The sequence below is a fragment of the Ceratosolen solmsi genome, unplaced genomic scaffold, assembly GCF_000503995.2.
Source record: "Ceratosolen solmsi marchali unplaced genomic scaffold, CerSol_1.0 scaffold93, whole genome shotgun sequence".
NCBI lineage: Eukaryota > Metazoa > Arthropoda > Insecta > Hymenoptera > Agaonidae > Ceratosolen > Ceratosolen solmsi.
In genome coordinates, this window is record NW_011948453.1 from 555,166 (window position 1) to 576,083 (window position 20,918).

General features: G+C 20.3%; 1 protein-coding gene across 6 annotated transcripts in view; it reads left to right on the forward strand.

Moving 5' to 3' along the window:
• The window catches only part of wupA (troponin wings up A), a 35,955-nt gene extending 15,724 nt beyond the window's left edge, over positions 1 to 20,231 (forward strand). For 2 of the 6 annotated variants that reach the window (XM_011505222.1, XM_011505226.1), the window contains 8 exons: positions 2,960 to 3,060; positions 7,661 to 7,704; positions 8,156 to 8,297; positions 11,472 to 11,510; positions 14,766 to 14,868; positions 15,098 to 15,139; positions 17,999 to 18,139; positions 19,896 to 20,231. In XM_011505222.1, the coding sequence (XP_011503524.1) occupies positions 2,960 to 3,060; positions 7,661 to 7,704; positions 8,156 to 8,297; positions 11,472 to 11,510; positions 14,766 to 14,868; positions 15,098 to 15,139; positions 17,999 to 18,139; positions 19,896 to 20,167 (884 nt within the window). In that variant the 3' untranslated portion in view covers positions 20,168 to 20,231. Of the gene's footprint in view, positions 1 to 1,615; positions 1,717 to 2,959; positions 3,061 to 7,660; positions 7,705 to 8,155; positions 8,298 to 11,471; positions 11,673 to 14,765; positions 14,869 to 15,097; positions 15,140 to 17,998; positions 18,140 to 19,895 lie in introns of those variants that run through there. The other 4 variants (XM_011505221.1, XM_011505224.1, XM_011505223.1 and 1 more) reach the window with 3 other exon arrangements.
• The last annotated feature ends 687 nt before the right edge of the window (positions 20,232 to 20,918 follow it).

Here is a 20,918-nt window from a genome sequence, read left to right on the forward strand (position 1 = left end):
ATTGGTTAAATAACAAATATAAAAGATTAACGAGTTTAGCCTTAAGAAATTAAAATTGTTATTTATAAATAAGTTAATTCTCTTATTTTTATTAAAACTGTTTTTTTTTTGCATAACCCAAATTATCACAAATTTTATAATTGAAACATTTTACAGTATACGTATAAGTATTTGTTGATTTGGTGATTGTAATCTTGATATTCCTTATTGTTAGAAGTACTTGAATTGAGCATTCATACATTAGTCGATATACACACACACACACACACATATATATATATATATATATATATATATATATATATATATATACACATTATGAAAATGTTATTTAATCTAAAAATTTGAATTTCTGATTTATAAATTAAAATTAGAATGAATGTCGATTAAAACTATTTAGTCTCTTAAACAATTTATAGGAAAAAAAATTATTTACTGTCATTTAAAAATTTGGATGCAAGTTTAATTATAAATCAATAAAATGTTATCGCAATTTTTTATAAATTTGTATATTTTGTTATATTAAAAATTTTGTAATAATTAAGTAGGTACAGTAATAATTTAATTTCTAATTATTTTCATATTTTTTAATGATGAATTATATTTAATGAAGAATTAATATTTTAAATACCGTTGGGCATAAATAAAGCACATTGTTTTATAAGCACCTAATTAAGTGCTCTAAACACTATTTATATACTACTTTAGAGGAAGAGAGAGAGAGAGAGAGAGAGAGAGAGAGAGAGAGAGATATTGAGCGAAAATCATAGTAAAAACAATAAAATCGTGGTTGAATTTTTCGTATATATTTAAAACTAGTAAATTATGTAACAAAACAATATATATTAAAAAAAGTAAGATATGTTTTCTTACTTTTGATGATATATCTTTATCATTTAAACAAGATGTTAAGTAAAAATATACACATATATTTATAGAAATTTGTTAAATATCTTTGGCGACTTGGAATTCATTTAATATTTCAATCAAATTTATCAGGTAATAAAAAATCTGATATGTTCTTCTTTTTGCTAAACTCCGAACGTTAACTTATTTACCATCCTTTACTTGAAATTTCTATTATTACAGTAACACTTGTAGCGAAAACAAATTTTCATACCTGTTTATTACAATCGATATTCAATATACTATAACAATTTATACATTAAGTGCTCTTTTCATTAGAAACGAATAGTCATTAATAAATAGTTAAGATATTTATTTATCTTGAAATAATAATAAGCCAGTATTTGTATCAAATAATGTCCTCTAGTATTTATTCTGTTTCGATTCAATTTCATTATGCCATTTAATTTATAATATTTAAAATATTGCTGTTCCTAAGTATTTATATATCTGTGTGTAGTATTATAGTATTATTCAAACTGAGAGCTTAGTATTTACATTTTGTAGTAAAATATTTGAAAAAATTTAGAATTATCATTATATTAAAAAAATATATATATCAAAGCAATCTAAATAGTTAGTAAAGTGAATATAATTTTCGACACAATTGATATTGATAATTAATATTGATAAATTAATATTGATAGAAAATATTGATGGAGGAACTTGAATTTCGTGAAATTTTTTTTCGTGAATTTTTATTTTTTAGCCGAGCTGCAGACGATTTGTTCGTCCTACTGGCAAAGAATGTACGATCTTGAAGGCGATAAGTTTGATCTTGAGCGGAAAAGTAGATTGAAAGATTTTGAGGTAATTAGTTATATGCAAGTGAAAAAATAAAAATAAACCAATATAAAAGTGAAACCTCAAACTTACACATGCATTTAAATTTTTTCCTAAAAAATTATTCAAAAGTTTTATTTGCAGAAATTGCGCTTTTTTACTTTCACCTAATTACGCGAATTTTAGAAGGATGCCAAGAGAATATACACGCACAATTTTACATTAAATATGATTAATTTTTATTAATAAATATATTTATTCTTAATTGTATTTTTACAATAATTTAATAATATTTAATAATTTTAAGATATATTGTAATTTATTGTACATAGATACATATTACAATATTTTTGTTTAAGTATAGTGAAATTAAAAAAAATCAATGGTGTATTTTTAAAGCAATAGTTGTTTATAATTTGTCGGCAAAAATAGGTCAAAGTGAATATAAAGCGCTTCTTTTCGCAACGGACGGAAGCAAAATAATAATGCAATTATGTGCGTTGGGAAAGGCATCCGTCCATGTGAAAATATGTTAAATTGCAATATTGCCAAACAAAACACAAGATCCTGTTTATAACCACGGGATTGTTAATTTTGTGATAAAACTTTTTTCGTTTTTATTTTAATGTTCTTTTTCTTACACCTTTTAGTTTTTTTTTCTTTCTATTTAATGTTAAATTTTTTGTTTCATTTTTATCGAAGTCTCCAGTAGTATGTAGTAGAAATATATAAATTATATTACCTTTTGACCAATTCCTAATTTTTTCCATTGATTTTCATTTGTCGTCCATTGGTGCACGTATATATTATATTTGATAAAATCGCAATTACTGCGCGCTTGATGCGCACGTATTTATCGTCCGTCGACGTCACTTACGCTGTCAAAATCATCGAAAGAGAGAATTTTAAAAGTATTCTTATTAAAATATTTATGTAAATTATTTTCGATAATGTTTTTCAAAAACATTTGTTAACGTAAAAAATATCTTTTTGATCACTTTTTACCTATTATAATCATAAATAATTAATTTTATTTGAAAATACTTCATAATATTTAATTATTAATGATTTTACTAAAAGTTTTAATAGGAATTATATTAAATTATATAAATATATTATCGAATTTTTTCAGGCGAGTGCTACATAATTTTTCATCCAATGTTTGAAAAAACGCATGGGTGTATTTAAAGATTATTTTATTGAAATTTTTAAGTAAAAATATATAAGAAGAATAAAGCTTTAGTTTGGTTTTTCTTCATATTCTTTGTAGCCGAATTGAAGCGGATTTGCACAGCGTATCATGAGCGCGTCTACGTTTGTGAGGGTCAGAAGTGGGATTTGGAGCGTGAAGTTCGGAAAAGGGACTATGAGGTACTATTGATAAATAAAGCAACGTGCATATATTTTAAGAAAATTAAAAAAGGGCATTTTAAACAAATACACCAGATTTTTTGCTATCGTCATTTCAAAACCAAAATTCCCCTTTTCTCTCATTATACTTTCACGCGGAGAGAAAATCTAGACGACCATAGCTGTTAATAACTGTATTTCATAGTCTAATAATAATATACTATGACATATTACTTTGTCAAATGTATAAAATGTATATATGTGCATTTTTTCCTTTTTATAAAGCTGTTTGAAGATCTGCTTTTGTTTTGATTTACTTTCAAATTTAGTCAAAACAGAAACTGATTGGAATTGAGTGTCAGACGTCCTGAATCATTGCGACTAATACAGTTACAAAATATTTTCTCGTGTATATAAAAAATTGGTAGTAATTATACAATTAATTTCTAATTTCAAACCAATTTATATTTATTTCAACATAGATAGTACAATATTTTAAATAACTTTATTTCTACTTAATTTTATATCAACTTTTTATAACTAATTAATTTGATGACCAAGAATAAAATATATAAAAATGAATCTTTCTTAAAAATTTAAATAAAATAATCGAAAATAACTATATTTAGTATTAAATGTGTAATATTAAAATAAAAAAATAAAATTGTTGAAAACCATACGATAAACTTTGTCAACTTTGCTACCAACAATTAATTTTTCAATACAATTATTTATATAATTAATAATTAAAATATGAAAATATTTACTGCTATTTTTTATCCGGACTGAAGTAAAGTTTTTCATTTTTTATTTCATCTCTTAATATTTCTTAATTTTTATCTACAATATATATGGACATAAAATATTTTATAATTTAATTTTAAAACAGTAAAGAAAAAACATATCAGTTATTTTATCGTATATTTATTAATATCATTTAAAAGTTTGAAAAATGCAAAAAAGTTTTGAAAAAGTTTTTAAGTTTTATTTTTTATTTAAAAAGTATGAATATGACTTCTAAATGTATAATTTTTTAAATTATATAAAATTTTTTAGGAATATTATAAATGTGAAGGAAAAATGCAAAGTTTAAGATCAATTTTACAATTACATAATTAAATCCAGATAAATTATTTATGCTGTTGCATAGATGAATTATCTTTTATTTTGTACACATATATAATTTAATTTTTTTTTTATATTGTTTTACTTTTTTTATATTTCTTATATTATTAATTTAAATCATGTGACAAATAATCAAAAATATATAATGATTTTAGTTATTTCATTGGTGGTGGAATAAGCTTATATAATAGTTTAATTTTGAAATTATTCGAAGTTGAAAAAAAAAAACAAATATTTTTTAACTATTCAATAAAAACAGTGATAAATGTTTTTGGAAATAACTTTGATATGTCATTTAAAGATTTGTAAAAATTTACATAATTAGTAGAAATAAAATAATTATAATCTCCGCTCTTTTTTCATATATATTTAATAATTATTTAGAACTATTTAGTAAATGCATTCTTGATAATATTTTCATTTATTAATTTTATATATTTTATTTATATAAAAATAAATTGCATTTTACTGAAAGGAAGGAAACATAATTGTTTTATTTAAAATTTCGCATAATTTTAAAATAAAATATAAAGAAAAAATTATTTTCGAGTGTAAATATGAAATTCAATATTTATATACGTATCTGAGCGCAAAAATCGCAAATAGTATAAATAAATAAAAAAAAATTATTATTCTAACATATATAATCTATTTATTAAATATTGAAGTTTTATATCATGTAAGGAAAATAGTTTTACTGTATTCGATAAAACTTGTAAAATATTCTATAAATGATTTGCAGATAGAATGGATGAATAAATATATTTGATATTGTAAATACTTTGTAATGACTATCTCTGAAATGTATTTTCAAATGTATATTAAATGAAAAATTCGACATGAAAATATTTTTTAAAATAATCCGCGTTTTAAACAACTACCTGATGAAAATAGAGGAATATAAAAAATGAGTTTGATAGTATTCATAGTTTCAGTATATTTATGAAATATATATGTATATATATATATATATATATATATATATATATATATATATGGCCAAATAACTGAAATTATCCGATTAAAATAATTAAGTGTGGCACTTCATACAATCGTTCCGATTTTATGAACTCATTTTAGATAATAAAAGGAAATCGTATTGTAAATAAGTATAATATAGTTATTGTGAATGTTTGATTACAATTTATTTATATAATTAAATTTGTTAATTTATTTAAAAAACATGTTACTATGATTTTACGTTAATTTATTTAAAACGATGAAACATTTTTTAAGGTCTTTAGTTACAAAAATTGAAAGGCATATATTAAATAATTAAAAAATTCATAATTATAGATAAAATTTTATCATTTTATACGATGAATACACTTAAGGCTCTCACAAAAATAGACGCAACTGTTCGTTGAGTATAGATTTTATAAAAGAATAACGCATTAAGAAGTGCCATGCTATGAAATTCTCTATTACCTCCATTCTCTAGAAGAATCTATTTCCTACAAAGTAAAATACGGATTTTTCTGTGGAATAAATATCTAAATTTAATAAATTTTAGTAGTAATAATTTATAGAATGATTATTATTACTCTCACCTGTGGGTAAACATATATTAAATCGTAAACATAAATTTTCGGTTATTCATTATGCAAAACAGCAATAAGTCTATAATTAGAAATTTATATCGTAAACATTTTCAATAAAATTAAATATTCAAATTGCTGTTTACATTTTATAAAAATTATATGAAGCTTATAAATTATAAATATCAGTCAATAATTATATAGCACTTCGATGTACTGTATAATAATTTTATAAATATATACATTTTAAGTTCTAAGATCGATTGTGCACCGATTTTAAATCAGAAATTTCATTTTTTATGTTCATTATTCGAATATAGATGATAAAATATTAAATAATTATTTGGAATTTAAACAAAATTTATTAGTCAATATAGTGTAGTGAAAAATATTTAAAAATTAATATCGTAAGGTATAAAAATTGCATTACTTATATGCATCTGAAATAACGTATTATAACATTGTTGAATTCAGAAACTCCTATAAAAAACAAGCTGTACTATACAGATTACAGGTCACGTTTTCATTTTTTATTAAACTTCGTCTAATTAAGTTTTTTAAAGTAAAATTTTAGTAAAATATAAATATTATTTGCTCTTTATTTATTAATAAAAGACAATATTGTTTCCTTTAATATAAATTGAAGAATATGCAGAGTATAAGAAAATTAATAATTGAAGAGAGTAAAAAAATGAAAGCATGTCTACACTTGACACATAATCTTAAAAAAAATCAATACTATTTACAGTCAGCTTGTTTTAATCATGACTGACTGGTAGAGCATTATTATTCACCAATGTCTCTTAGACGTTATTTTAGATAACGTTCATTCGTCCAAGAGTGTGAATTTATTATTGCATTTGGTTCCTTTTCTTTTATGTATAAAAAGTATTAATATTGAACTTTTTAATTAAACTTTTGATTGTATGATTTTTTTATATTAATGTAAATATGAAATCATTTTTATAAACAATAAATAAAATTCATTTTTTATTGTTAAGAATATAATATAATAATCAAAGCATTACCTTCATCATTTTTCAATTAATATTATTTATTCCCATCTATTTACGGATTTGTTTTATCAACGTAAGTATACGTTCGAGAGTTTTTATTCATGTTCTTTTTATCTTTTTTATTTGACCCTTCATTTGTCTGAATATATGTGTCTGAATGTTTTTACCTAGCTTATTGATTATTGTTTTAGCGATATATGATATATTGACAAATATGATATAATTATATAATTTTATCATATAAACTTACGTATATTTTACAGTATAAATCAAACTATTTTCCCTTTGAGCTTACTTTGTCTACTATAATGGCTCGTGTTTGTGTAGAATGTATTATAGTTTATAAATAATATTTATGACTGATTGTTTTACACTCAGGTTATAGAAAACATATCCATTACAAATTCTAAATTTCTATATTAGTTAGAATTATTATTCTATAACTAAAATTTCAATCTACTCATCTTCTTTTTTTACTAATTTATGATTTTTTTTAATTTTAATTTTCGGGCGCTTACTTATTATTTTTGTGCACAATAGAAAACGTTTGCTGTGTTTTATCTGATTTTGATTACTAATACAATTTTTTAAAATAAATGTATTGTTTGTTAAGCTACATAAAATTTATTTAATATATTGATATTATAATACATGACCTATATTTATTAAATTTTTTATAAAAAATTTAAGTTTGGTGTAAATTTAAATGAAAAATTCTTATTAAATTAATTCATTTTATAGTATAATTTTTTTCGTTTTTCTTCATACACATCTACAAAATATAATTTGAAATATATTTAACTAATTGTTGTTGTAAGATTATTAAATATTTATCATATTAACGTATTAGCATAATATAATTAAAAAATTTTAATTAATAGCTTTTTTTGGCTAGTTTAAAGGATAATAATATTTTAATATTATATTTCTTCATGAATATAGATTGCAGATTTGAACAGTCAAGTCAACGATCTTCGTGGCAAATTGTAAGTTTTATATATTTTTAAACTTTTCACTTATTTTGGTTTAATAGTGATACATTAGTTAAAAATGGTTTTAGACAAAATATAAAAATTAAATACAACTATTGTAATTATCTTATACTTTAAAAACTAATTTCTTTGATTTTTTAGTATTTTCAATTCGCAAATTTAAATTGAAAAAATTTCTTAAATTATTTTATTACAGGAAAATTAATTTTATTATATAAATTTTGTGATTTGTGATTTTTCATAATAATAAAAGATGTTGAAAATTTAATATTAATTTAAATTTAATATTACTTCATTTGGAAGTTGATATCAAGTATCCGCATTTGCTTATCAATAGTATATGTTGAATAAAAATTCAATAAAATCTAGAAACAACTGCATCTTTGAAGTTATTACATCGTATATTTTTATTTTTATCTATCCATAAAATCTTATTCGAATGCAGTATGAAGCCAACTCTGAAAAAGGTATCCAAGTATGAAAACAAGTTTGCCAAGTTGCAAAAGAAGGCAGCCGAATTCAATTTCCGTAATCAATTAAAACAGGTCAAGAAGAAAGAATTTACTCTCGAAGAGGAGGACAAGGAGGTAAGCAAATTAATTTTTAATGGGTTCATATATCACATTTGAAATAAAGTGAGGTAGTTTTTTCTCTGACATAGATCTCTCTGTTTCTCTCTTTCTTTCTCTCGCATAGTCACTTCTATCTCTTCATTTTTATGTTTATTACATTTTGCGCCATAATCTTATATAAATTTATTTATGAACATGATCAAAATTTAAATAAAAAAACTAGTCAATACCAATATTATTAAGATTTTTTTCTACTTACGGATAATTATTATTTATACGTTATAATAATTATATTGAATTTATATTTATTACGAATATTTATTTCGTTGTATATTAATCACTTACATATATCTCTTTGATTTTTAAAAAATTCTAATATTTCTATTTATATATTACAAATTTTTAATGTTTAATGAATGACTAAATAACTAAAATAGCATATATTATAAACAAATTAATGATATAAATAAGTGTGATACTTCATTTATTAAATTTTATTTATTAGTTATAAAATATAATTTAATCTGAACATAGGAATAAATTTTCAACGACAGAAGCATTTTTCTTGTTTTATCATTTCGATTGTATCTAAGATAATTCTAAAATGAATTTTTTTTTTAAACATTTGTAACTTATAAAATAATAAAATCCTGAATTAGATTATATATCACTAAGAATAAATAGAGTTCTTTTAAGTTGATTAGGCAATGTATTGTTCTCCACAACCCAAGAAATTCAAGAAGGCAGAGAGGTAAACGAAGAAGTAGATAACAAACAGCCTAAAATTATTAAAAATATTCATATTAAGAATAAATTAATTTTGAACAGAAAATTAATTAAATAAAATTTTATTACTATATATAAGTTAATTATTGTTCTTTCTAATAAATCAGAGAGATGATTTAACATTATTAAAATTATAATTAACTATTATTCTTAAAGCGAATTGTCAGTAATAAATTTAATTTTGCATCAAATTTTTTAGAATGTCAAGTTAATATTTATATTACAGGCATTTAATACATATTTATTTATTATAATCATATTTATTAATATTTCACACATTCAATTTTAAAAATTTATGATTTTTAATATGTTTAACTGAGGATATAAATTTTGCAGCCTTCGTGTATATGCCAGTCTGCCAGGATTTTTATTAATTTTGTCTATTTTTTGAAAACGATTTGTAATTTTGATTTCTTAATTTTCATATCATCTTACTTGTATTTTATTTTCTTCAAATATGATTTGATCAATCAAAAAAATTTTAACGCAAACAAAAATATTCCAATATATTGAACCTTTTTCTCTGACAAAGATGTCCAGATTATTTTGAAATTCATGAATTTTAATTTTAAAATTTAATTATTTTTTAAATTTGATATATGTTCTAATTTTCTTTTTTAATAAAAACTTGTATTTTTTAATCATATAATTCTTATTTTTATTTTAACATTATAAAGAGTTTATATACATACATACACACATGCATAATCTATACATACATACATGCATACACACATGCATAATCTATACATACATACATGCATACACAGATAGATTTTTTTTCTGTATGTAATATAATAAAAATAATGATAATTGTAAAAGAAAAAGTACGCTGAAAGGGTGAGACGTATTTTGTAATGCATTTGAACCACAGTATTATAATAGAATTGTAGCAGTGCTTAGTTCAATTGCATCTCTTATCTATTTCTCTAAACTATTTTTTTTATTCTTCAATTTAATTTTTAAAATTTTTTGTTACAGTTTAATAACTATATATCTTTATTAACTATATATAAATATAATAAATATATATAAACATAATAACTATATATACGTTATTTTTATTCAATCTTTTTATACAATTTTGTTTTTGATATTTTTTTGTATTTTTTGTTAATGTATTTAATAATTGAAAGAGCTGAAATAAAAAAAAAATTCAGAAATAATTCTTACAAAAGATACTAAAAACTGTTGAAATAAATATTTTTGTTTTTTCGATATATAACAGTTATTAATATTTCTTAATCAAAACTTTTTTTCTTATTGTTATAAAAATACCACTTTTCTTTTAAGTTTCAAATAATTTTTTAATAAAAAATTACAACTTTTAAAATTTGTATATGAAAAAATTAATAAATAATTGTTTGCCTATTTTTTATTGTTTATTTTTTCTTTACATGTTATCTTTATATGCATAATATAACAATATTAGAATCAAATTATATATCCATTTGTAGAATATATAACGATTTTTTAATTGACTTTCACAAATTTTCTTGTACAATAATAAATAATTTATTTATAGATTCAATTATTAAATGTATATAAGTAAATTCAATTAAAAATATATTTAAATAATATATTAAGTTTTTTCATTATTCATACTTTACGTTATTTAATGTCAATTAAAAGCATTTTAAGAAGCAATCTCATATAAAACGTAAGGATAAAAACGATTAATCTGTAAAATTGTAAAGTTCATTAAATAAAATATCCTTGAAGTATATTTGGAACACTAATACTGCTTAAGTCCTTAAAACGTCTAAATGTTGAAAAATCAAGAATTAATAAATTTCAAAATATTATATATTTGACAACCCCTTCTAATAATTAATTATACATATACGCTTGTTTTAAATCCTCGTGATTTTTATAATGCAATTTTTTCATTAAAAAATATTTTTAAAATATATTTATAAAATTGTTGATAAATATAAATTTAGTTATGTTAAATAGAAATATTACAATTTGTAATGATTTCCAATTTATGAATAATTTAATATTATTATGAAATTATTTGTTTCTTAATTCTTTATTACTGCATTTCATTATTATTTTACAACTTTTTTTATTAGATTAATTTATTTATACCGAATAATAAAGAGTAATGTATAAAAATATAATAAATAAACAAAATTTCAACAGACCAACAATAAAAAGTAATATTTAAATTTTGTTCACTTAGGATTATTATATTTATTAATTTATTAAATTATTCATTAAATATAAATGACATATTGATATTGATATTAAATTATTAAACTTATTTATATCAAATGTACATTTGGTTCGATTGTATTGTAAATAAATATTTTGAAAGGCTTTTAAAACTAGAACTAAAAATTTTAATTTTTATTTTTTATAAAAATATGAAATTCACATTCATTTGTTTTATATTTACAGAAGAAACCAGAATGGTCGAAAAAGGGCGAGGAGAAAAAGGTAAAGGAAGAGGAAGCAGTCGAAGCATGAAATTCCTACAACTTAAATATACCGTCAATATATCATTTCATTCAACACTTCAAAATTCAATGTTGATGCGATAATTAACTTTTTACTGCATACATCAATACTTTCATTTTTTATTTTGAAGGAGATTATCGCCGTTTGTAAAAATATTACATATGTTTTTATTTTACCCTATAATATAATGAATTTTTTTTGTTTTTTATAATTTATTTAAAAAATTATATTTTTTCTGATTTTTCTTTCCTTGATTTTTTGAATTCTATTGTGTTTTTGATTACCTTTTTTCCATATAACGATTATCCTCTCTTATTTTTTAATGTTTGAGAAAAATAAGAAAATCCAATGATTATAAAATAACAAATAATACCTAGTTGATATTTGGTTCAAGTTTTAGTCGAGACTGCGAGTCATCAAAGTGTAATAAGAAAATGATATTTATGTTGGATTGTAATTTTAATAGAATCAATTGATAACGAGCAATGCTTTGTGAAAATGTTGTTATTTCTAAATGTATTTTTATTATACTTATTTAAACATTGTATGGCATTATTGTACCTTTTATTTTTTCTTCACCAATTCCAATAATTATTTGCTTAATAAAATCTGTTTTGAAAATTATAATATTTTGAAAGTTTTAATAACAATTTTAGTTTATTTTGTTATATTGTATGTCATTGTAGGATTCTAAAAATCTCTATTCTGTTGTTGGCAAAGTTTTCTTAATAGTTGAACTAAAAATATATGTTTAAGACTTGTCTTTTGTTAAAATGTAATGAATACCGACGGCCTATTTTATATATATTACCTCCAGTACAACGTGACAAAAATTCAGGATAATATTAAAGGTTTCTATTTAGTAAGTAAAAATGAAATACAGAAAGAGCCTTTTTGACTAGATAGAAATTGCACCTTGAAATTGGCCTTACATATTTATATAGGTATATATAATTACCATCTTTGACTATGATCTCGTATCCAATGATCATATCGACCAATAATTTTATTGTACCTACTATGATATATTTACAAACATATTTTATTCTATTGTGGTTGGATGTAAGGATAACGAGCAAACACATTCATCCGTAAAAATATATATTTCATTATGAGCAAGAATAACCACTAAAGAAAATCTAAAATTGATAAAAAGTTATCGAATAATCTTTTATAATAATCAAATATATTTCAATCTAGATAAAAGATTTAATTTAGTTATTATACTGTATTATTTAGATCTCGAGCACAGGTACATTTAATATGAAAAATAAAAATCAACCAAGTTATAAAGAGTTTCCTCAGTTATTAGAAAAAATACAACTGTATTTAAGTGTAAATTAACGAAAATTAATATTATTAAAATTTTTATTTTTTAAATAATTGAGTATTCTAATTTTTTTAATAAATAATTATAAATGTATACATTTTTCTTTTTTCATTTAAATACTTATTCATATATTACTAAATGTAATAATTTTAATAATATAAAAGAATATTTTGTTTATAACATATAAAATTTTATTATCATTTAAATTTTATATTTTGAACTTTTATCTGGGAAATAAGTATATTTAAATATTATTCACAATTTGTTTTTTTTTTAATTATTTCCACATATTATTGAATATAAGTGTTGACATTTACATATATTTGCAAAATCATAAGAAAACTGATTTTTCAAATTTAAGTTTTTAAAATATTAATCATAGACACATATAAAAATTAGTTTAATTAATTTTATTAACATAAAATTAATATTATACATATACACTGAAACATAGGTTAAAACATAGATAAAATATAAAATAAAGTATTTGTAAATTAATAGTTTATTAATATTCAGAAATATTTATAACCTTTATTTTTGAAATATATTATAACGATTAATATTTCTAAATTTTATTAAAAGTTACATTTAATAGATAACAATTCTTTCTCTTTTAAACATTTAATCTCATATTCGTCTAATGGTAGGTCAATAGTAGGTATATTATAATACGTCATATTATAATTTTGGAAATAATTAAGATAATTATGATTACAGATACTATGAAAGAACGAGTATGGGAGATTTATGAAGGCCATTATAATTTAGCTGTGATATTTTTTATCGTAACTTTTACACAAATATCACATAATAACATGACTCTGTGATTCACTCCTTTTTTCTCATTCGCTCACTCTTTCATTGATTACTAAGATTTTCAAAGTCAACTCCTTGATGTATAATAATTATTATGAACCTTCAAATAGTTTTCCGTGAATGACCTAAAATTTCCTAACTACTATATTTATGTACATCTTTATGTGAAGTATTTCGCTTGAACCTAGCTGTAATTTATAAGATAACTTGTTCTTTTCTTTAATTTTACATTTCTGTATTTATTGTAATTTCTTATGGATATGTATAATAATCGTTTAAGCTGTTTTGAATAATTTTATATTGAAAATATAAATTATAAATAAATAAATAAATATATATATATATATATATATATTAGTTCAATTATTAATTATTTGAAGATAACATAATATTTAATAATTATAGAATTATGAGCATGATTTGGTTTATTTTCTATATAAAATTAACTAAAGTAAAATACAACTAAATAATAGAATTCTTACTTAATAATTTTTAATATTTTTTTTTTAAATTTAATTTTATCGTTCAATATAGATTATTGTATTAAACGAATCTTGTAAATATTTAAGCATAAATATTTGAGCCAACTGATTGATATTTGTATTTTTTTTTTAAGTTAATTGCAATGGCTTACACTTCATATGTTATGTGATAATAAGTCATGATTCGAAGGCGGATTTATAAGTCTAGCTAGTTTCAAAGTTATATTTTATATAAGTGTATATGATTTATATTTATTATTACCATATTTTATTTCTTTTACTATAAATAAAAATATATTCCTTTCCCTATAATATGTAATTAAAACTTTATGTTTATTACTTCATATTTCATTTACAGTTTTCATAAAATCTGAAATTAATGTTATATCTAATTGTCTAAGTAAGTACTGTAATATAACTGTTTTTAATTTCCTTTATAAATTAAGTTATAAATATCAAAACATCAAAACATCTAAATTGAATTTTTGTTTACATTTAACTTTATTTATTAATTATATGTATAGTTAATAAATAATTAATTATACTCGTTACTCAAAAAAGAAATATTGTATATGATAAAAAACAAGTATTACTGTAATTATGTAGGAGGAACCGGCAAGTGAAACTACATCTGAAGCTACATCTACAGAACCAACGCCATCTCCCATTTCAGCTATTGAAACACCAGAACCACCTTTCGTTGAGACAGGTACAATAAGATTTTATTTTTATTATATGAATACACAAAACAATTTGGTTGCATTAATTACTTTCATTTAATTAAATTTGGGATTTTTTTTAATTAAATTTTTTAATAAAAATAAATACTAATAAATGAAATATACTGTATTTATAACGGAATTACCTATGTTCATATTTACATTTAATTCCTTATATATTTACTTATAATTGCAAGCAAAATTATTTTTTCATTTCAGAGCCAGAACCTGAGCCAGAACCTGAACCAGAACCACCAAAAGGTAGATTCGACTTGACTTCAGTTCATACTATGTAACCTAATATAAAACTTACCTAAGTTTTTTATGTTTATTTTTGCGCGATGTATGTGTAAGGAATTTTCATTTTAACTTCAACAGTAATATTTTTAAGTAATTTTTATTTTTATCTTTTCATATAAATTATATATAAAATCGTCACTAGATTATATCATAGTAAATAATTTTATTAACTATAATTTTTGTATAATTATTTTATATATGTAATTTGATATTTCAACGTTGTTACGCATTGTTTTATTTGCTTTTAATTTGTTTGAGATTTTATTTATGTTAAAGTTTTATGTAAAATAAATTGCCTTGTATACATATTTAAATTTTTTTCATATTTTACATTATATTATATAAATAATCAAATAAATTTATAATTTATAATATTCCGTTATTTGAATATGTAATATTTTTATATTAGAAATTTTTTCTACTTCCATTTAAAAGAAATAATTAAATTTAAATTAAAAACTGTAATATTTTAAATTATTATTCATTTTAGAACATTCTAATTGCTTATACTAATTCAAATTGAATATGACACAATTAATTAATTTTCAATAGTCATTAATTAAATGATAAAATATATTCGTAAATCTGGGTCGATATAAGAAATTGATAAGTTTGTACCTAACATAATCAATATTATTACTTGACAGTAAAAATTTGTACCGTTCTACCGTCGTTGCTTAACAAATGTTTGATACTCCAATTTATAATAAAAGTGTTTATCATTATTTTGTTATGTTTAAGTATTTGTTATTTGTAACATTTATATAAATATATATATTGTATAATTTTTATTGAAGCATACCTTGAAATATTCCTATAATACTTCTATTATATATAATATCAATAAAAATTTCTGTAACTGAAACTTGTTTAAATTTAACTTAATTTTAATTAGACTATAATTTAGTATTCATTTATTATATATTATGCATGATAATTAAATATATTTTTATTTACTGCTTATTGATACGAAGAATGTATTTAAAATGTATAAGGTATTTTCAATATTAAATTAAATGTACGTATACAAAAATGCATACTACAATTAATTTTTTTCATTAAAGTTTATAATATTCATTAAACTAATAAAAATTTAATTAGTTTAAAGTAACTAAAACATTGTAATATATACTTTAAATAAGGACTCAAATAGAAGTTTTTAATTTTTTTGTCAGGTCATTGTTTAAATAAATTGCTTTATTTGTTTTGTTTTATTTATAATAAATAATGTTTTCAAATTAATTTTAAAAATTTTATTCAACCATATCTTTTCACAATTCATATATATATATATCTATTTTTAGTTATAATGAATTTTATTATTTTGTAATAATATATCAAATATATATTACAAATAAATCTAATCATATTTACTAAAATTAGAATGTATATTAACAATATTTCTTCTTTATTATACGAATATATTATTATTAATTATTTTTAATTAATATTATTTTTAATCATTTTAATGTTTACATATAAAAAAAAGACTGTTAATGAATACTGCTAAATAAAGTTGAAAATAAAGACTTTCAATAGTTAAAAATACTTCTTTATTATTTAAGTTTCAAAAAGATAGTTTATAATAATTAAAAATATTATACAAATTTCTATGTAATTGAAATAGTATTTATGAATATTTATTAATTTTACTAATTTTTATAGTTATAAATAAATGAAAAAATCAATAGAATAAATTAACATTATTGAGTATTCCTTAATATTAATAATAAATTAACATTAATAATTTAACTATTCCTTTGGTCACAAAGTGTAGCTTATACATGGAATTGTCTATCGACCGCATTTTTTTGTTTTTTGCTCAGCACATTGTTCTGCTTAAAAATCATCTGAATTCGAAAACTGTACTAGTATTTCAATAATCGAAAATGTTTATCATATAGTTTATGTTTTATACAAGTTATAGCTTCTTTATCTTATAAAGAAATCAATGGTACTGTAAAATACGAAATTTGATTAAATTTAATTTACAACCAAAATAATAAATATTGGATTAATTTAATATTAGTACTACATTGACAATATTATTTTGATTTTAAAGTTAATATATAAATATACTTATATTTATTATAAATATCTATTTTTTGGTTAATAAATTATTGAATGGAAACAAATTGTTCCATCATAGAAAATTATAATTTAAAGAATACTATAAACAAAATTAAATTAATATTTATAAAAATATACAATGCAATTAAAAATAATTTTTAATTCGTTCGTTCTATTATTGGTAACCTATCTTCACCCTAATTTTGTCACTTCCAATCACTAATTATATCCTTATTACATCATTCTTACCATTGCACAATTTAGTTGCTAGAGCTACATACACTTACGACCATTGTAGTGCGACTGTTCTAAGAAGAAAGATCTAAGATTTAATTAAAGTTGTGTTATAACATTTAATTGTTTTTTATCCCTGTTAAAATACATTTTCAAAATGACTATTACACTACCGATGACTGAAAATGATGAACGTAAGTATAAATTGATTCAAACTGTTTTTCGTAAATCATTGTTCTGTAGTAAATTTATATAATTGTATAAAAATAATTTGATATTTGAATATATATATATATTAAAATTTTTCATTTTGTTTGATAAATTTATAAAATTTGATTATATACTTATACAAAATAAGTATTGGTGAATAAACAAATATAACAAAAACTAATTCTATTCGGAAGTTTTTAAACTATTTTTTACTCTTTGTATAATTTTATCGATATTATTGATATTATTGGTTTCATTAACAAGTTAATAAAGTTAATAAAAATAAGTTGTATTTTGTATTTTCAGAGCCACCAGCACCAAATCCATTAAATGTACTAAATTTACTTCTTTCAAAATTGAAAGCTATGGAAACGTCCGAATCAACGGAAGAAATATCTGAAGTAGATGTAGAATTATGCAATAAGATTTACTATATTCTAAACCCAGGTGAAAATAATGAATGGTTTTATAAGAGTATTATATGAAAAACTATATTTATTGCATTGTTATATATTATCCAGGTGAAAATTCTGTTAAAAATGATTAATACCTTTATAAATTAAATAATATATGAAAATGATATTTAAAGCAGTTTTATATAAAAATGTTATTAATATGTAATTACTTGATATTCATTTCAGTAAGAATATTGTATTTTATTAAAATTGTTTCCATTTCATGTATAAAAATTAAATGCTTAATTAGCTATTTTTAATCGTTAGAATAATTGCAGTTCTTTTTTTAGTTGAAATCTGTTTTATAAAATTATTGAAAACGTCGGGTTTATTAGATATATTGTTGTTTTCACTATAGCCATAATTTGTTTAACTTTATATGCTTGCATTCTATAAGCGATCAACATTACGAAAAGTTTGTCACCTTCATAAGAGTGCCTGTAAAGCTATTTTAATGTACTTAAATAGTTGTATGTTTTATTTTTATTAGTGATCTCACTACACTATAGAAAATATTTGCAGCACTAAAGTTTTGCTTTTATATCTCTAAAAATACATGTATATTTATGTTTATAGTATTTTGTAAATGTTTACAAAGTTAATAGAAAATAGTTATTTTTATTTATGTTATCATATATAATTTTGTATATAAAATACTCACAATTTATTTATAATATATATTTAATTATTTTGTTGATATATAATTTGGTAACTACAATTGTTAAGTAGTTAAACTTTGTTTAATTAGTAACATTTTTTAAAATGAAGTAATAGTATCAGTGCAGTACTAGTTATATAGTTTATAATAATACTTACTTTTATTATAAATATATTTGCAACTATCTTATAATTTTTTAATTTAATATACCTTTATTATATTAATTTTGAAAGGAAACAATATTTTAATTTGAAAAAAATTTCTTTTTCATAAATTTTATCCTCATCATCTAATTTGGTCATAATTTTATCCTCATCATCTCATCATGCATTTGGTTATATATATTTAATCATTTAATAACTATTCATAGAAAATTTTCCAATAATATTAAACTTATAAATAAATAACATATCATCAGTAAAATACAATGACAAAACGAATAAAGTTATAATTGATAAAGTTATTTATCGTCAATTATTTATAAGTTAATGTAATTTTTTATTTAAAAATTAAAAATTAAAAAACAATTATTTTATTTTAATAAACAGATTGAATTCCTCGATTTATTTTTCATAGATGGTTTTATTAAAAATAATATTTTTAATATATTAAAATAAAACCATAATCATTGATTTTATTATGAAAAATATGAATTTATAAAATAATACATAATGATTTATGATATTATTGTTTATTTTGGTACTAATAATATTGTAAAAAATGTATATAAGTATTAATTTTTTGTTTTATATTTAAAGCTAGCATTAATACTCTTATTAAAATTTTTTAATAAAAATAAAATAAAATTTATTAATGTTTGATGCATTTAATTTTTTTTTAATTGCAAAATTATTAAATTAGTTTTAAAGTTATTTTAAAAGTCATATAAGTCATTTTTTAAAATAAAGTATAATACAAAAAAGAAGCGCTTTATATGTTTAATTAGTGTGTGAAAAAAGACTTTTAAATTTTGTATTATTTTTATTTAAATTATTTTAAAAGTGTTTTAGTGAACTTAGTTTGTTTTAGTGAAATTATAAAATATTACTTCATTTTTAATGTTATATTAAAATATTTTTAATTATCGTAGCGGCTGTTCCACCTCCTGAAGAACCGATATCTACTGATGATTTAGTAACAACAGATAGTGATACAATATTGCCTGAAGGATTTGAGACAGCACCTACGGAAGGAGCGCCGCCAGTTGAAGATGATGAAAATGCTACAGCTGACGGATTGACATCCGTTACAAATGCAACTGCTATTGATGCACTGCCAACAGAAGTACAATCGGTAGAAGCGCCACCAGCTGAGGTAACAATTCAAACTACACATGTGGAGCCTGTTATTGTGGAAGGTTAGCATTTTACTCAAATGCAACAAGTTATTTTATCAATAATAGAATAAAAATAATTTCCAATATAAATGATTGCTTACTTATTGAAAATTGATTATACCTACATCTTTCCTAACATTTTTAACAGAAACGTATACCATAAGAAAGAATATAATTGTTTATTATAATCATAATTTATGATATATTGTTAAAGTTTATTTAATAAATTAAAATTCAGATAAAATTTATTTTATTTGATCAGATGAAATTTATTTATTTTATAATGCTTATAAAAATTGTGTATCAATATTTTAATATATACAATATTAAACCATTGTGTTGTAAAAAAAATGATTGTAGTTCAATTCAAATAAATCATTTACAAAAATTATCAAATATATAAGTTTTCAGTATTCAATAAATATACAGTGTCTATTTTTCTATCAAAAGAAGAAACAAATTAATATATTATTTTTAATTTGTGAATTAGTCTGTTAAATATTGCAAATTCAGGTATATTATTCTAATTAAAAAAAAATTTAGGAATAAAATTTATTTATTGAAAGTGTACATATATCAAGCATTTCTTCATCTTTAATTTATAATTTTAAATAAAATACAGAGAAGTTTTGAAAATTAAGATAATTTGTAATATAGTACTATTGAATTATATATAAAGTATAATATATTAATAATTAAAAGTTTGGACATTTTTCATCATTTCTAAACAAGAATTATCATTTCCTGTTCTCAAAAAGAAGTTCTTACCAATATTGT